Genomic DNA, 21,206 nt, shown 5'->3' with positions numbered 1-21,206 from the left:
TGTATTTACATCAAAACGTACTAGCCACCATGTATTAAAAATTCAAGAGTTCATAAAGACCTATCTATCCCTCAGCATATGTTGTTGTCGTCGTTACAACTACCGGGGGTGGTACTGCTTCATGACCTCTTGCTTTCCCTCTTATTCTCACTCTGCCTCTACCTTGATCACGTAATAGTACTAACACAGCTACTGGATATGGTGCCTCATATGTTAGCACAATGTCATCCGCCAGGGGAGGTTGTGATGGCCGCAGCAATGCAAGACAAATGATGTCTAATGCACTGAAGGAGGTGGTGATGACTGATGCACCATAAGAGTTAGTTGTGTGATGCCTAAGTATATATGTCAAGACACATATTCCCGTATTGTCCTTGTCGATGCTTCACCATCACTATTACTCTATACCGTTAATGTATTCTTACCAGTATAATAAATATCTAATAAAAATAGAACATATATATATATATATATATATATATAGCAGATTAGTAAAAGTTATTTTTTTAAAAGGAAAATGATGAATAGAAATAAAACATAACATATCGCAACCTCAATAGTTGTACTATGGATAGAAATAGAAAGTCATGTGATTCCCCTATACTACTAATTCATATAGGGATCACTGTAACCCATACCTGCTACCATAGGTGCTGCATCCACTAATTTGACACCAGGCTACTCCTATATAGCAATATACTTTGCATGGCAAGTTTGCCAATCATAAACACTCTTCTCACACTTATCTATATCATATAATACATAGACATCCTACCTCCGCCCAAATAGGAGCATAAACACAGTCTAAAAAAAAAAACTATATTATATCAAAATAGAATAGTTGCACATTATTCTAAACTGTATGAGGTAGCAAAATGAAGAGTTTGATTTTAGGCAAAATTACTTAGGGTAACTTGAAACTTACCCTTCAAACTATCATAATTGTCGTTATATTTTCTAAAATATCATAATTACTACTAAAATCTTTTACTCTTTCAAAATTATCATTATAGTTAGTTTTTAATAAAATATTCATAACAAACTATTATTAAAGTTAACAAACACCTATAGATAACTAAAACACCATTTTTTTAAAGTTTAAATTATAGTACCAATGATTTTTGTCTCGCATAAAATATTTTTTATTATTGTACTATGATATTAGGTAAAATATTAGATAAATTTGAGACCGTTTTAAACAATTATGCAAGGGTATATTTTTTTTGTTGGTTTCAATCATGATTAATTAGATTTACTAATGAAATAATATTTTGAAAAAAAAAAACACAGTTATTTTCGGGTGGCATCTATGATATTTTGAAGAATGCAACGATTATGATATTTTGAAAGTTTTATGTTGCAATTACGTAGAATTCCCTTAAAAAGAAAAAAGAAGAGAAAAGTTCCCACCCAAAATGCCTGAGCCCTAACCCTTCCTCTTCCAACTCGAGCCATCTTCCTCATTCAACTCAACTCGTCTTCCTCTTCCTCTTCTGCTTCCTCTCGAGCGTCGCGACGGGCGGCGGCGGCTCGGACGACGGTACTCTCTCTCCTCCAGTGGACAGCCACTCTCCCTCTCTCACATTCTGGTTTCATTCCTTCGTCGTATCTGACAAGAGCTATTAACTATTAATTTCGACTCCAAGTTATCTGAAATAGCTTTGTACTGTAAGAACTACGAATTAAGAAATAATGTGTTCATGCACTAATCACTGTCGTTCCGTTTAGACCTTTGGTTTCAGTACCCTTAAGTGAAAATTTTCCATATTTCTCTCTCAGCTATGCTAGATTGCTAATTAGCAATTATTATTTAGTAATTAGTTAATTACTTATTGTTGTGAGAATGTTATTTGTTTACTACGTTTATACATAAATTAGTTTATGACTAATAAAAAGAATTATATGTACTATAGAGTATATTATATATCATATATAATTCTTTATTTTTTATGTATTAAAAATGCTAGATTGCATATGCTGTCGAGACTTTTACTGAGATAGCTTATGATTTTTTTTTATCAGAGTCAGACAACATTATTCTAGAAATTCCTGACAATATATGCATGAAAATGGATAATTTGTACTTAAACTCATCGGTAGCTTCTTTGGAAATGTACAAGATAAATCTGAATGGTCCTTCGCTATTTCCTGATGATTCCCAATTTTTTTGCATTTCTATTCTTCCATTTAAAAATACACTGGAGAATCATATCCTCATATGTGCAAGGGGTCATCCAGCTTTAAATTCTTTGCTGTATGTTTATATATACATATATACAGAGTGCCAAATGCGTACGTTTTCCCTAAATTTGTACATGGACTTCTTCTCCTCTTAGTCCTATCTGGGAGTAGTTCAACTCTACTACGTAGTCGTTGAAGTAGTATTACATGTCTGCCGAGATCAATTCATAACTCACAAGTCTCCGTTTAGATCCTTCTGTCTCTAAATCCAACAGACTTCAGCATTGCCTTCTTAATATATGTCATTTTGCATTTAAATGTGATTCCATGTCATAAGGTATGAAGTGTATCTATCATGTATTGATTGCTGATTTGGTTGACATTATCATTAATGTAATGATCTCAATGGGGAGATTAGCTATATAACATTGTTATGATCTTCAAATCACTATCAGTAAGTTTCTTCTCAATATGTTATTTACTAGTAAGACTTTCTCTTATGTGCAGCTCCCAGTGAATGTTATCTAATGAATTACTAACCAGAAGAAGCAATCATTCACTACTGAGATGGAATCAAGCTCCAAAAGTGAGGAAATTGCTAATTACAACACTAGCACTGCCAAGAAGGCTAGGTTGCAGTCCATGCTTTCTGTCCTCCTCGACGATCCAATACTGTCAGATGTTCCCAAGAAGCCCTCGCTTGCAGATGTTGACACTCTGATCAACTTGGAGCTAGGAAGTGCAATGAAAATATCTGTTGTTAAGTTGGACAACACCTCATTTGGTATGTTCTATTCAGCTTGATGTTCGTCGATTACAATGATATCACCATTGCAATTCCAAATATGATTAAAACAGTTAATCTTTTAATATAGTTTCTTCAGTAAAGTATGTTAACTTATTTTATACTTCCTGATGTGGGACTAAAGAGATGCACATCAAAATTTGAAACTTCTGTTATTCATTGCTACAGGGTTTCAGACCAAGGTCCTGCATGAGTAAAGGAGGCACCTTGCCAACTATGCTATAAGATTACTTGTTAACATTATGACATTTTATATCATGTCTTTATATATTCAGTACATATACGTTTACATAAACAAGCTAATTCGAACCAAGCTTGAGGGAGCCATGGCCAGCTCAAGCTTGGCTCATTTAACAAATGACTGATCTCAAGTCAGCCAGAAACAAGCCGGGATGGAGTACTTGTGAGCCTAGTAGCTTATTGCCGGTCCTAGTTATGTTAGTACCTCTGATTCTCTTAGAATAACCAAAATTTTTATGTAGTCGACTCATTATTCCTTGGGGCCTTGCTCTCATCTAGGATAAATAGGAATAGGAATAACAAAACTTGATTTGTTATTCCTAAAATAATGGTTGTATTCTAGGAATAGCTATTCCTATGATTACCTGTATTATGGAATAAGGGTATAATAATTATTTTTGATGTGATATAAAGTGAATAAAATGATGGAAAAAATTACTATAATACCCTTAGATTTGATTTAAAATAAATTGATGGGATAGAGAGAGAGAGAAGCTTATAATATTATAAATATGCAATGCATACATGAAATATTGCATTATCATGCTTTACGCACCTACCAGCGCGTATTACTATAGTGGGAGCATATATATGCATTGTGTGACAGTATGTATGTAATGCATTATCTTTTGACAAACAATATTATTTATTACTATACTTTACTTATCTACTAGCACACATTACTATGTTAGGAGTATACCTATGCATTGTGTGCTAGTACGAATGTAATACATATTTTTTGGCAAACAATATCAATCATTATTATGCTTTACTTATCTACTAACGCCTATTACTATGGTGGGAGTATACCTATGCATTATGTGCTAGTATATATGTAATGCATTATATTTTGGCAAACAATATCAATCATTAGCATACTTTATCTATCTACTAACGCCCATTACTATTGTGGAAGCGTATCTATGCATTATGTGCTGGTACGTATGTAATACATTATATTTTGGTAAGCAATATCAATCATTACCATGCTTTACCTATCTACTAGCACCCATTACTCTGGTGGGAGCATACCTATGTATTGTGTGCTAGTAAGTATGTAATGCATTATTAGTTTATTTATATTAGTCTTTTATTATATTTAACCTACATATTTTCTAGTTGAAAATAATATGTTATATTTTAAATATTATTATATTTAATAGTAAAATATATTAAAATTTTATTTTACATGGAACATATATTTTTTAATAATCTTTACAAAATGAGATTATTAATAATATTAAAATATTTATACTTTCATATGTTTTATTTTAGCTTAAAACATGAGATTATTAATAATATTATATAAATTTTCCTAAATTTCTATTTTTTTTTATTATTTAATCAGATTAATACATTGTTTAAATAGTAAATATATTATTTTATCTATGAGTTAATATTTAATTTGATAAAATATTAGTTTATTAATATTGTATTATAAATGTTATTAGTACATATAAAAATTACTTTAATAATAAGATAATATATAAAATTATTATTATATCAATTAAATACTAAATTATTAAGAATTTTATAATATTTATATTTACAAAAATAATATTTAATAATAGTAATACTTTTTAAAATGTGTTTATTTTTATGAAATATTAAATTATTGACATTTATGCTGTTTAAATTAAATTTTATTTATTTAGTATAAAATAATAAAAATATATGATAAAAAAAAAAAAGAGTAGAGAGGAGTGATAAATTATGATAGAATGTTGATAAGATGTTTAAGAGAGAGAAGAGAGGAGTAATGAATTATGATAAGATGTTTAAAGAGGTTGTAGTCAAATCAAGGGTAAATTGGTAATTTGGTTAGTGTGTGGTATAAGATGTAATTTTGATAAATAGTGTTTATATTCTGGAGTATGACTATTGTGATGTTTAGCTGTTATTCTGGAATAAGAAGTTATATTATGGAATAAGGATTTTTATTATTCCTGAAATGAACGGGAGCTAGAGGTTTCCATGATAAGTTCCAAATGGTAAATTACTCCTTGATGACTGAAAATTGTATTTAGGCTAGTTAACCATTTAGAATTTGTAAGTCGACCTAGATGTGTACTTTTAAGATGTACTTTGTGCAAAGTGTTGATGCGGATATAATTGAGTCATAGATTTTGAGACTAAGGAATCATTTTCTACGAAGGATATCTTATTTGGCTTATAGGTTCTTTCTGGCCACCAACCAGCAGCAGTAAGCACTTGTATTTATAACAATATCAACCGAGCCTTAGTTATAACTCTTTAGGTTGGCTCTATGGGTACCTCTCCTCTTTCCTTTTTAATTACTGCAATGTGTTCCAGCAAATCAAGAGGTATCATAGTTTTTCTTAATATTTTTTCCTCTCTCCTTATTTTTGGTCTTTCCTTCCCAACACGAGCTATATTATATCGTATAAAATGGCAAAATTTCAAGTGCAAGGACATTTAGATGATAGCCTTGTAATATGAGACAAGACAGAGTCTCTGCAGATATGTACTAAACAACTACTAATACATATACTTTGTCGACAGAAAGGGAAGGAGTTAGGGGACAAAATGAAGCTAGCAGTCCTGTTGAATTGTAAGGCAGAGTCAATCAACAAATATCATGTACTTGTGTCATAATTGCATACTCATGTATTTCAATAGTAAGATAAAATAATTTAGATACACTAGATTGTTACAAACCATATTTGGATATAAGAAAATTATGATATTTTAATAGAGGGAAGCCTCGGAGGTCACGGATCTAATGGCTTTGGTTTCACGTGATTTTGAGGTCGAATGTGAAAAAATAAAATAAAAACAGTAGAGGAAGGTCAAAATTAGAGAGATTGGTTATTATTCAACGTTGTGGTAGTCGCCGAAGGGTGGTGAACTACCAAGGACGGTGTTGAACCCGTAAGGTAGGGTGGGTCGTGAAGGTGATGGTGGCTATGGGTTGGAGGTAGAATTATGATTTTAAGTTAGATTTACTCCTAGGAAAATAAACGACTTTAATTAATTTACTTCTACTCCTAGATTATCTTAGTCTTACTCCTAAGATAATCTAAGGTTAAAATATGATTCTTAATTCTTCATTGGATGTTTGGATGCCTAAACAAAGAAGCTCAGCCCCTTTATATATAGAGGTCAGATACAATGAGTCTTACTCAGACTAGTTTTAAAGCCTTATATGGCTCAAACTAGGACTTATTTTAAAAGCTTATATGACTTAATTGGATTTGCCTTAATGGCTTACATGACTTAACTATACTTGCCTTAAGGGCTTACATGACATAACTAGATTTGTCTTAAAAGCTTACATGACATAACTAGACTTATTTTAAGGGCTTACATCATGAATTAATTAAAAGATAAATAGACTAAATTCATCGAGCTCAATGTTCCTGTGATTTGATCCGATCAGATCCGAATCGTATCATAGATTAAGTGCCCAATACTCTATAATTGTAGGTTAGAAAGCACGGAGTTATTAAATGCCATACGGAGTTGCATAGAGGAGTTTTCTATAGGACTTTATAAGAATCCTTGACATTGTGAGAAACATGTTAGCTTCTTACTTTCTAGCTAATATAAGCAAGACGTTTGTTTCTCTAAGTGTAAAAATGCCATGCTGTGGATATCATTTCCCAGTGTATAGTAAGTGACTTCTAAATGTTCTGTGCTCACAATGTGTAGACACAAATAGGGAGTTGTGCCCTAAAACACAGAGAAAACCTTATAGCTGTGTGTTCTCAAATCATGGTGACTGTCAACTACCCTATATTGCTGCATGTTCTCAAAGCTAGATTTTGGCATTCTTTTCTGCTTTGGAGGTTTGAAGCATTTAAAGGCAGCAGGTACAAATCAAACCACATCAAGCATGAGCTCATTTTTGGTCGTAAACAACTAGATGGATCACTAAATCTATTTTGGGCTCATAAAGACAAAGAGAGGTGGAAAGGGAGTCGGTGGCACCAGACCTCCTTTAATTACCTTAACCAACTTCCATGGGCTTCACCATATTTCATTGATTCCCTAACTTTGAAACTGAGGTCGGTCTCCAAACTTGCCACCATTCCAGCAGGATTATAAAACATGCCCTCATGCCTTGGCACTTAAATCCTTGGTGCCAACGGTCTAGGATATGTAAAAGCATATCCAATAAGAAAATTGTAATTAGTCTTATAATCACATGGTTATAATAATCATGCTCTGATCTTAAGGTTATAGCTGTAACCATAAATTAATACACATTACATGTCAGCAGTAGATGCTGACAGAAAAAATTCAGTTTTATTACCTCTTCTTTTCTTGTAATTTAAATTTTTAGATCATCCTTGATGGAAATAGTGTGTATATTATCGTTGTTAAAGTAGAAGAATTTATTCATCATGTTATCTTCATAATTATCCAATCTCATAACGCTAGCTTGCCAATTTGGATCTTGAGTAGTGGACAGGATTTGCTTCATTTAATTTACCTTTATCTTCTTGTTTGCTGAAGATGTTGCAGTACTGAACTCTGCTACAGTTAAGGATTTGAAATTAGCTGTTAGGAAGAGAATAAATGAGATTGAGCAAGCACAAATGGGTCATCGCCACATTTCATGGTACTGCAACTCTACCATTTCATATCTTTTATAGTGTGTACTACTATGTTTTACCAAGTACTTTTGATGAAAATCACTTTATATCTATGAATTTTGTTTTGTATCATTATGCCTCCATGCACTTTTAATTAAGTTAAAACTGTTAGGTTTCTATCCAGAGTTAACGTTGTTCGTGCCTCTCTTTTTTTTTAACAAAAATCACTTTTATACCCTAAACTTTTATTTTGTATCAATAAGCTACCTTGAACTTTTTGTTCGAGTACATATTTATTTAACAAAAGTAGAGTTATTTAAGTCATTTTCTAAGCTCTATTAATGACGTTTGTATTTGCAATTTAGTTAAAAGTACAGAAAGGCATAGTGATATACAATAAAGTTGGGGAGATAAAAGTAATTTTCACCCAAAGTATAAGTGGTGAAATATATTTAGTTCTTCTAAATTTCTTCCTTTTTTCTTTGCAAAAACGTAATATGTATTGGAACAGTGTTTGTGATTGTCAATGGATAAAATCCCTGGGACAATTACAAAATGAATGCTTTTCTAGAATAGTTTGATTTGCTATTTGAAGGATGAATGAAAAGGCCATGCCTGAGTCATGCGGAAGCATCTGTTTTGTGCCATAGATTTATCATTTATCCTTCTTCTAAATACTCTGCACTACCCATTTTGTGAACTTGTCTTTGTGTGTCTCTTAAACAATAGTAACTAGTGTGAATGTTCATTGAAATTAAATATATATTTTTCTTAAAGAGATCATTACTTAGTGTGGTAGGTAGCCCTGCCACATTCTGTACTGGTAATGCAGCTTTCTTAAATGCCAAACTTTCAGTGAAGTACCTCTAAGACAGAACTTTTTTTTTTCCTATTATAAAAGGTTTTATTAACATGAGTACCTTATGAACTGTAAACTGCAAGATGGTGGACACAGTTCCATGTTGACATCAATTTGGTGGCCTACTAAAAAGAATAGAAAGTACTGTTTTCCATGATTAAAAATTAAAAGAATACATACATTGGGAACTCCTGCATTTATGTTTTCTAATAGCTGATAATTCTTTAAGCTACAAGGAAGGGCTTCAGTCATTGGTATCTTCAAGTTGGTTTTTGAAACACTCATTTCCAAAAATCACGTGTTCCTCACATGGAGAGTCCCACGTGATTCTCACGTGACCTGTTAGTGAAATATTCTCATAAAGTATCTGGATAAGTTTAGAAATACCACAATAATCCAACAAATAATCCAAAGTTATAATTATTAATGGCCTCAACAAGTCTCTAGGAATATAAGTCCATACACAAATTTTAAACATAAAAACTCTCACAGGGGCTAAGTCCAACTAGAAATAATAGAATAAACAATGCTAAATAGGGAAATGAATCTGCTACTCCTCGATGTCCGTGTCCTCCATAATTAACTCTGAAATATTTCTACCAAAATGGCGGTGAGCACGGGGCCCAGCAAGTATAACCCAATGGTAATCTATGAATATTATATTACATGATAAATAGGAATGCAAATCCATAAACATATCAACGGAATGTGTACAGTATAACTTTCATCATCATAGCTTAATTACATAAATATCGTCACAAAAATCGAGTCACTAATGACATGTCTCACAAAGCAACATAGCATCGAGGGGGACTAGTCATCTAGCGGTATTATCGTCCATACATGCCTGGCGACGCTGCATATGACCGGTTGTCTGTGGCCATCAGACTAAGGACCCCAGTCGAAGGTCCATCAACATCGCTCTAATAAATCATTGCACACAACAAATTTATTACTTGTAGCTGAATCATCGCACAGAGCAGAATCATCGCATACGACGGTTAAGAGCACACAGCTCGATAGAGTGAGTGAGGGTAGTGTAATCATCCTTACTAATATCATACTAGACTAGTCTCCAACTAGGGTAGTGTAATCACCTGAATGCTCTACCAGCTAACGACCTTAGGTGTAGACCGCTAATATAATACTATATAATACACTCTACCCTTAACTTCAGGTTGAGTGAGTGAGGGGGGCACTACTTAGTTGGGACTTGTCTAACAATGATACATGCACGTGGTGCCATGACTTCTATTATTTATTATTTCATGATCATCAATGTACAATGTACTATAAACAATGCATGGAGCCTATCATACATGTGCAATAAGTAGTAAATAATGCGGGTAAGAATTGACATGTAATTAATACAAATAAGAAATAACATATAATTATTGCAAGTAAGAAATGGCATGTAATTAATGCAGGTACGAAATGACATAAGTATACATTATTCGTAGGCTAATATAGGATTCTACTTGCTTGGAATATCTCTGGAATCCGTCTCTCATAATCAGTCGGTCCCTCCTGAATTTTGAGATTCTCCCCGCAAAGTAATGGGTCTAATAATTTATAGATAAAATAAACATAAGAGTGATGAACTTATAGGACTAACTACCTTGTATAAATTAAGTTTGATTCTCTAGGTCCGAATATATTATTTTGTATTAATTTAAAAATGGTCATTTATGGTAAAATTAGAGTCATTCACATTTGCAAGTGTCAAAGATAATTGAAAAGATTAATAAATTCAAATACCTATTTTAATTATGTATTGATCCTAATTTTATTAATAACATGGTTGAGAGCATAAAATAAATGCAATAAATGTAGCTAACAAAAGTTAAGAAAATAAAAGACTAATAATAATTAGTCTATGGTCCAAAAGTTGGGCTGGGCTTAAGGCCCAGCATTGCTTAGGTGAGAAAGTGGGCTGCTGTCCCACCTACAACCCACTAGACTAGAGGTGGTGGATTGGGCTTAAGGCCCAGCATTGCTTAGGTGAGAAAGTGGGCTGCTGTTCTACCTACAACCCACTAGACTAGAGGTGGTGGACTGGGCTTAAGAGCCCAATCCATCAGGGTGAGGAGGTGGGCTGCCTATCGCAGCCCACCAAGTTCTAAGGGGTGTTGGACTGGACTCAAGGGCCCAGTCCAGCAAGGTGAGAAGGTGGGCTGCGGTGCGGGCCTATCGCAGCCCACAAGACTCTAAGGTGGTGGACTGGGCTCCCGAGCCCAGTCCAATGAGGTGAGGAGGTGGGCCTACCGCAGCCCACAAGAGTCTAAGGTGGTGGACTGGGCTTAAGAGCCTAGTCCAATGAGGTGAGGAGGTGGGCTGCGCCCACAAGAGTCTAAGGTGGTGGAGCCCAGTCCACCGAGGCCTTAGAAAAGGTTTGTGGGCATGGGCTACGGCCCACCCCACAGCCTAGATGAGGATGCGGTGGGGGTTGGGCCAACTCCCACCCCTTCTCATCGTTTCCTTCCTAGAGAAGAAAACAGAGGAGAAGAAAAAAAAAAGAGAAGTGGTGCTGCCGCCGGTGATCCCCGTCGTCGGCAGCCTAGCACCATTGGCTCCCCAAGTCGACGAGGTCGACTTGGGTTGCAGGTGAGCTTGAACCATCGACCAATGTGGCCGTTGGTGAGAGTTGAGGAACTCCATGGCCGGCGGCCATGGAGCTCCCCAGTGCAGTAAAAGATGGGCTCAATGCCCTCATCTCGAGTACCCACCTCTTTCATGTGAAGAGGTGAGTCAATCGAGGCTGACGAGCGAGGCCACCACCGGCGGTGGTGGCCGCCTGAGTCCAATTAACCCGACGGTGGGAGGCGACATGGCATCGCCTCCCTCACGCCCCGTGGGTACCCAAATTGAGTACCCATGGCAAGGGGCTGAAACAGGAAAACCTCTTGGACTGGTGGATAGTCGACTCGAAGTTGCCGGTCGGCGAATTTCTCCGGCGAAGGAAGTAATGAATATACTCATAATTAATTATGATTTACTAGGCAAAATTCAAATTAAACTAAATGGGAGATAGAGGCTAACCCGTAAATTGAGTTGAGGGGATTTTGGTTGGCTGTCGGCGCTCCGGTAACCCGCTGTCCGCGACGAAGGCTTCGGCGGCTCGAAGGAGAAGAGAGAAAGCGGTGGAAGAGCGAGAGAGAGATGTTGCGAAAAGTAGAAAAGCTCGAGGGGAAAGAGATTTAAATAGGGATGAGGAGGAGAGGAGAGCGGAGTGGAGTTAGCTCCACTCCGGCGTACTCTCTCCCATAACCTGCGAGAGGTGGAGGAGAAGGAGAAACAGTCAGCACACGCGCCTAGCGCGTGCGCTAGCAGTTAGCGCTAATTTTTTTTATTTTTTTATACACGGGTGTTACAGTTTTAGTATTAATGGCTAATTAGTCCTTTAGAGGGAAGGCTTCATGTTTCTATTTTCTCATTTTTATTCTTTTCTTCCATTCAATGGAATAATGATATTAGCTTCGTCTTCCTGGAAAAAGTCAAAAGATGCCACCGCCATGCTATAATACGTGGAAATAAGTTCTCACCTAGAGTATGGAGCTGTTTCAGAACAGCAAGTACATTATGTATATTATGTAATTGTTATTCTGTTATTGTTTTTTTAGGTATATGGCTGAAATAATAAGTGATACTTCTCTCATTTCATTATATAATCATCACATTGCAAATCAAACTCTTTGCAGGAGGCATGTTTGGGCTAACTATTGCCTGGCTCACCATAACGAAAAGTTGATTGATGATGATTCTGCACTTTCAGTTCATGGGATTCGTAATAACTCCAAGGTAACTCGTGTTCTATGGTTAAGTGGAAATTAGTTTCTGCCTTTTAATTCGTCAAAAATGTTCTTTGGATAAGAACTATTAAGCAAGAGAAGCTTCTACATTTGCCAAAATTTTCATGATGTACTTCACATTGAATATGTTTTTAGCAAATTTTATGCAATCATGTGACAACTAAAAGGTTACAATACTTGCCGAGGTCCTTTGGACAAATATATACTTGGTAAAAATGAAGAGAAAAATGTTTCCCCTTTATATGTTTGAGTTGTCTAAAACTTCTTATTATAAAAGCTCATCTTTTGTATAATTCTTATCTATTATCTGTTTTTATGAGCTTCCTAACAACTAGAGATATTGCCTAGCAATTTTCCCAGAAAACCACTATAAATAGTTATCAGCGGGTGTCTCAAGGTCACATATTCCTGTTGATTTCAATTCTTGTAGTTTATGTAGTAGCAATTCCACATGAGGCTTGTGAATTAGTAAATTGAAAAGATAAAGGCTGTATTTGCTAGTGATGCGGTTGGTTGTCTGCATCAGCTAGTGCACTATATTGGCTGATACATTTATTATGCATCAACTGATGCATGAATCTGGTGAAACTATATAGTTCTTAGTGCTGGTAGGACATTAAATAAAACTGATCAGTTGAAATAATGTGCCAAGTATACAATAAAATCAATATTAAATTGCAAATATGAGGCCTAAACTCTATTGAATAAACAGGGCATTTCAATATACAAGTTAGGGTCCTGTGAGAGGAGATGTGCGTAGCCTTACCATCTTATTTCGAGACTCTTTCTGAGGCTTGAACTTTCGATCTCTTGGATGAAAAATGCATGCCTTATGTCAAACCAAATGGCACTATCATTACCCAAATTTGGAATCATGACCGACCATATACTCTAATAAAACTTGAGAGACATGAAGTCAATGTTTACTTTTCAAAGTCTATAAATGAAAGGACTCAAAGTCGATTAATAATAAAAACTTCCAAGGGTAAGATAGAAGTCTAATACTAGGCAATCAATGTCTTCCAAAATAATACTAAAACAACTAATGCTACCAAAGGGAAAATTAAACTTTTAAGTGGAGGCAAAATGTTCCAGTGCACCACGTACATTTGCCATTCGGATCATCAACAAAAAAATGTGAAAAAAAGCTTTATGAGCTAACAATTTTAGCTCACTAATTGAGCAAAGATAATATGATGGCATATATATGTTAACTATGAAATGCAAGACGAGGAAAACATGAATGAATCCACTTACCTATGGTCTACGCAGAATAACTCAAATCAATAATCTAAGTAAAAATAATCACTTTTATCAATAAAATTAAGGTTCCAAAAATTGGATGTTAAAAAAAAACAATACGTATCAGCTGTATCGATTGTATCGAATTAGACTATTTTTAACTACATAAATTTTAAATATTTTTAAAAATACTAATTAAATTCGAAAAAATTATAAAACATTAATAGAAAAATAAGAAAATAATAATTACATATGAAACCTAAAAACTAAAGAAAAAACTCACTCAAAAGTATAATGAATTTTGAATTGAATTTGACAAATTTTTATATTTGTAAATTACTACTGCAGAACAATAGTGAAAAAGAAAAATCTTTTCACTGTTGTTCTATAGCAGTAAGAAAAGAAGAATTAAAAAGTGGGTGGGAAAGAGGAAATAGAGAAATAAGAAAAGAATAAAAATCACCCGAGTTCACCAAAGTGTGGAATAACTGAAGAGGATCACCAGGAAAATCGCGGATTGAGCTCGGTGAAGTATAAGGGGTGAGAGGAGAGTGTATTTAAGAGATAGAGGGTAAAAATTAAAAATTTGGGAAAAAAAGTTGAAGAACATCAATTATTAATGTCTTCTAAGTTAGATACATTTTAGATTTGACCTGAATATTAAAAAATTTAGTTTTAGCCAATACTACTGAGATTTGGGTCTGGATCGGGATCAACTATGACCAATCCCAATTCGGATCAACCGATTTTGAGTTATATGATCTTAATTTAACAATAAACAAAATTTCTAGAATTAAAATTAATGGGCTAGGCTAGGCTACAACTAACCCGCAGCCTATAAGATCAAGACTGAGCTATAGGCCAGCTCGTAACACAAACCCGAAAAGAAGGGAATGTGGATTGGGCCTTAAACCCAACCCACACAAACACATGGATTTTGCCCAACCTATACCGCTTTCTTCTCCTTCGAAGGAGAGGCAAGCAATGGAGGGGAAAAAAGTAGAGCAAGTCAGGGGAGGTGGTTATTGAGTGTCTCTACTGCTAGCAATCCAAACCACTGACATCAAAATGTTCTACAATGCAAAAAAAAAAAAAAAAAAAAAATCAAAGAACTCGAAGATGATAGGAATCAAGGAAAGGCCACGATCTCTACCAATGCTAGCTTGAGGGCGAGACCCGCGATAAAATCCCACATGACCTGAGTAACCTACACGAGGTGGAAGGATTTTGGCCAAGGTGATCGACGACGAGAAGCACACCATCCATGGCCAACAGCCATGGTGGTGCACAATTTCTCTATCTTGGCCACGAAGGCACTAACCAAAGGTGTCTACAGACTTCTCACTAGGAGATGAACCCATCTAGGAGGTCAAATGTGACTTAGCTCCCTCGGAAGTTTAGAGTACCTAAGAAGGGTACCTATGGCATAACGTTACATTTGTTTTTTTCCATATTTTCTTTCTTTGAAGTACTAAGTTTAGAGTATTTAACAAATGTAATGTCAATCAATTCCTAGCCCCAGAATTTAGAAAATTAAAGTGATGAGAAATAGTCTTATGCCCTTGAAATAAAAAGCTTCAATAGGAAAAACATAGATTTATCAAAGCATGTTTAAGCCAAATTTCTAGCTATGCTGATAAGAACCGTGTTAGGGTCGGAATCGTCTCAACATTAAATTTAGAGTTTATGAGTGATCAACTAGTGTTAGACGTGATCATCGGGCGGGCCGGGCCTAACCGGGCTTAAGTATTTGTCCACGGCCAGACCCACCAATCACTCGGGCTGGGCCGGGCTAAAATAGTCTAGCCCGTTATCACTCATCGGCTTGTGAGATATCGGGCTGGCCGGGTCGGGCTCTACCGATTAAGATTTTCAGCGACTCGTGAGATATCGAACAAGAGCCAGGACGCTGGCTTTGGCGGCGGTGGAGGGGGCGAGATCTCGTGGCCGAAAGGCGGGGGTAGCGGCAGAGCTCCAGATCTCCTATCTCCAACTCCGGAGTCGTAGTGTCCTGATGAAGCCATGGACGACGAGAATGGAGCAGAATTTTGGCGGTCGGCGACGCTTCACCGTAGATCACGGCCGGATCTCGCGCTGCTCGAGCAATGCCTCCTGCGAGGTGCTGCTGGAAGAGCCGCCATTGTGGTATATCGACTGGAAGAGACGACACCGACGAGTGCTCTAAGGGACAAATGGGCCGATCTGGAATCGACCGCCGGGATGGCGCCGCCTGAGGCCGAGATCGAGGAGTTCTTCGCTACGGTTGAGCGCGCCGAGCGGCGGCGGTTCGCTGACAAGTGTCCAACCATCCAAGGTAGCTTGGGCAGATGGAGTCATGGAGATTGGAGAGTTGTGGTCTTGTCACTTGTGGAGTTGTGCCATTGTGGGTGGTGGCCAGCTATTGCCAGTTGGCCACTGCCCACTTGGCCATTTTTTTTACTTGGGCTGTCGGCCACTTGGAGGGATTTTTTAAGAGTTTTATAAAAAACACCCTATATTTTACCATTATTATTATTCACCCAAATTTACACAGCCAGTTGGCCGACTGCGTTCACACCGTGTTCACACCATGTTCGCACCGCGTTCGAACGCGCTCTCAGGAGTTCACACATACAGAGAATGCATTCAGGCTATTCGAACGCAAAAACAGGCGTTCGCACATACAGAGAACGCGTTGTAAATAAAGTAAATGAAAAATTAGAATTAAAATAAATAAAAATAAATGAGCAGATTTAAAAAATAAATAGTTAAACAAATGAGTAAATAGAAATATTTTTATAATTAAACAAATAGTTACACTAAAATTAGGAGGAGTTTTTTTGCATCACTATAGAATGAGCACATCCCAACTAGGTTGGCACCTAACCACATATCTATCATTTGCATAATCCATCCATTAATTGTAAAAAATAAAATAAAATTACATTAGTCATTGAGATCTAAAAACTCAAATTCTATATTTTTTATTGCAAAATGGTCGTCCATTTGCGATATAGATTCGACAACATACCAATTTTGTAGGCACATCAGTGCTTCAATTGCTTCTTTTTCCAAATATGATCTATATTGATCAATCAATCGCCCACTTGTACTGAAAGTAGATTCTAAAGGTACAGTAGACATAGGAACGGTCAATATATCACGAGCCATGGTAGCAACAATTGAAAATCTCATCTCATTTGCCGTCCACCATACTAAAGTATGTATCTATTTCATCCTCACTTACAAAATGATTGTAATATGCTTAAAGCTCAGTGATTCCCCTCGACGTTGATGAAGTTTTCCTCATTTTAAGTCGGGCAAGCAATACTTCTTAGTACTACACATTCAGGAGAAATAACAGAAGATGAAGGTGTAGACGAAGAAGAATCATATATAATAGAATAATCATTAAAAAGCCTTTCAAAATAACTTTTAATAGTTATTGCACGAGAAACATAGTCATCTTGTTTATCTTCATATAAACCATTGAAAATATCGAAAAGGCCGGTCTCTTTAAGTTGAGGTTCTAATAAAATGCCAAAACCAATAAGTAAAAGAAAAGGTTCAAAATATTTAGCATATTTAGTTTCCATTTTTTGTAAAACATTATGTAAAGTCCGATCATTTTTAAAAGCAATAAAAAGTTGAACAATATTAACAAGTTGCATGCCAACAATTATAATTGTAGGAGAATAAGAGCTTGATAACATATTAGTAGCATCAAAAAATATTTTTAAAAATATTTTATTTTTTTTGTATTTTCCCATTCTAAATCAGTAGGACATTCTAGTTCATTATTAATATCTAAAGAAACATAAGAAATTATAGATATTCAAGTACTAATTCTAACATTTCATAAGTAGAGTTCTATCTATGTTGTAGATCTTATTGAAGTTTTTTAGCTTTTAATCCACACCATTTATACATATTTGCAAATGTTCTAGCTCTTTTATCATTAAAAATGATATGATGTATAATTTCTCTAATTTTATAAATTAGCTCAGTTATTTCTTTTAGACCACTTTGTATAATTAAATTTATAATATGACATATGCATCTATTATGTAATAATTGAAGAAAACATCGAAGATTAGAAATTATGGAATCATTATTAGATGCATTATCAAGAGTGAGAGAAAAAATCTTATTTTGGATATTATAACTTGTTAACTCTTAAATAATAGTACGAGAAAGATATTCACCAGTATGACTCTCATCAAGCTTTTAAAAAGAAATTATTTGTTTTTGTATTTTTCAATTATCATCAATAAAATGTGCGGTTATACACATAAAAGACCAACGTTGGCATGAAGTCAAAATATTACTAGTAAAAGAAATTCTAGATTTTAATTTTTCAAAATCTAAAATTAATTTTTCTTTTTCTTCAGCAAAATATTTTAAAACATCTCTTCTAATTGTATGACGAAAAATTCTTTTAAAAGTCGGATTAAAACCTCTTTGTAAACAACCTTCAAGTTCCGGATCATCACCCATAGCAAAAGGTTTATTTCTACGAATAATATATTTAACTATTTCTTTACGAGCATTTTCATAATTTCATTGAAAATTTAGAAATATTTTCGTAAGCATCTTAATTAAGCAACATTTGACCAATATCAAGTTGACATTTTTTATGCTTGTCTTTAATATGCCTTATTAGGTGAGTAGTGTTATTTTTAGTTAATGCAGAAAAATCATGATTACATTAAAAATATTTAGCTCTACAATCTATAACATTACCTTGGCCATCTTTCGTTTCAATTCTTTTGAAATACTTCTAAACTACGGACTTTAATCTTTTAGAACTGCCTGATGATGAAGCCGAAGTTAGAGTTTCTAGTTCAGGTTGAGGTTGAGATGCGAGTGTAGGATTAATTGAATCTCTGCCCTCTAATTGTGATTCTATATGATTATCAAAGGAATCCATATTGGAGAGAATTTGCTACTTTGAATACTAAAAAACTTGAAATCTTTAATTTGAAAAGAGCTTGAGAGATTAGAAAATTTGAGAATGTGTGATGAATTTAGAAAATTTATCATCTATTTATAAGCATGAGTAAAGTTAAAATTACCAAAATACCCCTATAAAATAGTTGTTTATTTCTGTTAAAAGGGTAAATTGGTAAAAAAAGTGGAGGTCATATTTTGCTAATTTACCGTTACATATATTTTTTAAATATTTTTGTTATTCTCTGTTTAAAAAAAAGTATATTAAAAAAAATTAAATAGTACATGGGCTGATATGTGATGGGAGGTGAGCTAAAAAATTTAAACAATACTTGTACTTGGGCTGAATTGTGATGGGAGAGATAGGCTAAAAAAATTATAAAATGGTACAGTGTACAAAATTTCTCATTATTTTTCACTGTAGCAGCGGGCCGAACAGGCGGGCTAAACGGGCAAGCGGGCCGAACGAGCGGGCCTAACGGGCTGGCAAAGGGTTGGCCCGTGTCGCCCGTTGGTAGTTTGGGCTTAGGCCGGGCCAGGCCCAAATCGGGTCCAGGCCGAGCTTAGCCTAGTCCAAACCGGGCCGGGCACGAGCGAGCTGGGTGTGTGAGTAAGTGGCACAATAGGGCGTGCGAGTAAGCTAAATTGATGAGAAGAACAAAGCGCCGGTGATAGTGGTTTAGGCAAAGAATGTGATTTGATAGATGATAACACTGGATAATGGTTATTTAGTAGTTTTTAAGGCAAATTGCAAAAGTAAGTTAATGGAGTTTGTGAGTAGGCTGACCTTGAGGATTGAGGGGAACAATTAGATAAAGGGGAACTAAGAAAGAGTCTAGAGTATTAAGTGAGAAAGAGAGTTTGAGAGACTAAGAGAGATGGAGGATGCCTATACACATATTTATAGGCTAGCCACATGTCCTAAAGACCCTAAAGAAATCTAATACGAAATAAACTCGTTGTGGGAATTCAAATGGCCTCTCCGAGTATTTAAACGTCCAAACCCTTGACTGGCTCTCGGGTCGGGGCATTCGTTTGCTTGGCAAGGGCGTCTGAATGCCTGGTAGTGGAATTCGAATGCGTTGCCCTGAGATAGCCTAAATGCTAGATTGGGGCCATCTGAATGCCTGGAAGGGGTGTTCGAACACCTCAGCCAGAGAATCCTACTTTCGTGAATTTAAACCACTCCCTAATGCAATCCCTCAGCAAGAAAAAAACTATCTAAGAGCTGAATTGTATCCTATGCTTAAAAGGGAAACAAAGAGAGGTCAAAATTCCATGGTCTAAAATAAACTTTGTTTGAAATAGTCTTTAATAGTACTCATATTTCTCATTATATTAAAATATGCATTTTCAACTTGTCTCCAAAACTTGTTGCCGAAAAGTAGTTTAAGAATTTTTTTTTTCTTATTCTAGAATAACAGCTAAATATTATAATAATATTATTCTAGAATACAAATACTATTCGTCAAAATTATATCTTATACCACATACAAATATTAACTCAGTTACTAATTTACTCTTGATATCTATTGTATCAATCTACTTTATATCAAATCAAAATATATTTATAGTAATTTTATAAAAAATAAAACACATTTTACTTATCTTTTCTTTACTTTATATCACATTAAAAACAATTATTATGTCTTTATTCTAGAATACAAGTGAACAGATGAATAATTATTCTTGAAATAAAAACCTTATTTTAAGAATAACAATGAGGATACCAATTCTAGAATTGATCTTATTTCTAAAGTAAAGACCGTAGAAATATAGCTCGAGACTATTCTCTTAGTACTCCTAACATAATAAAGGATTTGCTAAGCATGTTCCAGCCCACTAAGTACCATGTTCTCCGTAAGATGCAGACAGGAAGATGTAGAAAGGATAAAAAGATCTATCAAAACCTGATACTTAAGCTTGATAAATCAAAGTGTATCATTGGAACTATAAGAAATAACTACTGGAAGAATTACTAATATAAGCTAGTGTCATTTCTGTTAAAAACTTAAAACCAACTTCATTTATGTATCCTTTAGTATTTCGTATTTCTTTCTGTCTTTTAGAAATTTGCATTGCCACATTTTCTTATAAAGTAAACTTCAGCTGAAATCTATTATTCTTGTATTTATGCAGAATAAATAGCAACTATGCTTTTATTATCTGACCAGGATGATAGATCTCAAAGTCTTGTCTGACTCCTATCCTTTGTGGATGCAGGTTTATTTTTTGCCACACATCTTGTCAAGAGTATACCAGAAGCACTCTAGGAGAAAGAAGCATCGCTTCTTTCATGGTCTTAGCAAACGATGGTAAACATCCTCTTCAATATCTCGCGTGCTTGCTTCAATGGTCAAGTAATAGAAGGGCTATGCTTCATGTTTGTTCTCCTAACTTGCTTCTGTCTTAAGCCAGAAGTGCAATCAAAGACATTAGTATGTAATCAGCTGCTGCAGCACATACAATCGAAGGCATTAAGCCAAATATTCATTTTCTGGACTCTTTGTAAATGTCGTTTAAGATCAGAATTTTGTAAGGTTGCCAACCAACTTTTAAGAAAAGAAGTCAAAAAGAGAAAA

At 35.0% G+C, this 21,206-nt stretch overlaps 1 protein-coding gene across 1 annotated transcript; it reads left to right on the top strand.

The window, feature by feature from the left end:
- The first annotated feature begins 1,341 nt into the window (after window positions 1–1,341).
- Window positions 1,342–21,206, top strand: LOC140798481 (U11/U12 small nuclear ribonucleoprotein 25 kDa protein). The gene is made up of 5 exons (XM_073152323.1): window positions 1,342–1,540; window positions 2,689–2,965; window positions 7,706–7,811; window positions 12,343–12,442; window positions 20,848–21,206. The coding sequence occupies exons 2-5, from the start codon at window positions 2,749–2,751 to the stop codon at window positions 20,941–20,943; spliced, it is 519 nt and encodes a 172-aa protein (XP_073008424.1). The 5' UTR covers window positions 1,342–1,540; window positions 2,689–2,748; the 3' UTR covers window positions 20,944–21,206.

This window comes from Typha latifolia, chromosome 12 (genome assembly GCF_019914945.1).
Source record: "Typha latifolia isolate L0001 chromosome 12, TyphaL0001v2, whole genome shotgun sequence".
Classification (NCBI taxonomy): domain Eukaryota; kingdom Viridiplantae; phylum Streptophyta; class Magnoliopsida; order Poales; family Typhaceae; genus Typha; species Typha latifolia.
Note: the sequence above shows the minus strand (reverse complement) of the source record. Positions and strands in the feature narration are given on the sequence as shown.

Bases quoted from the DNA above. Each gene is read 5' to 3' on its own strand.
- LOC140798481 (XM_073152323.1), top strand. From the start codon at position 2,749: ATGGAATCAAGCTCCAAAAGTGAGGAAATTGCTAATTACAACACTAGC. The intron at 7,812-12,342 runs GTACTGCAACTC...AACTCTTTGCAG, and splicing joins GGTCATCGCCACATTTCATG to GAGGCATGTTTGGGCTAACT. The intron at 12,443-20,847 runs GTAACTCGTGTT...TTGTGGATGCAG, and splicing joins GGATTCGTAATAACTCCAAG to GTTTATTTTTTGCCACACAT.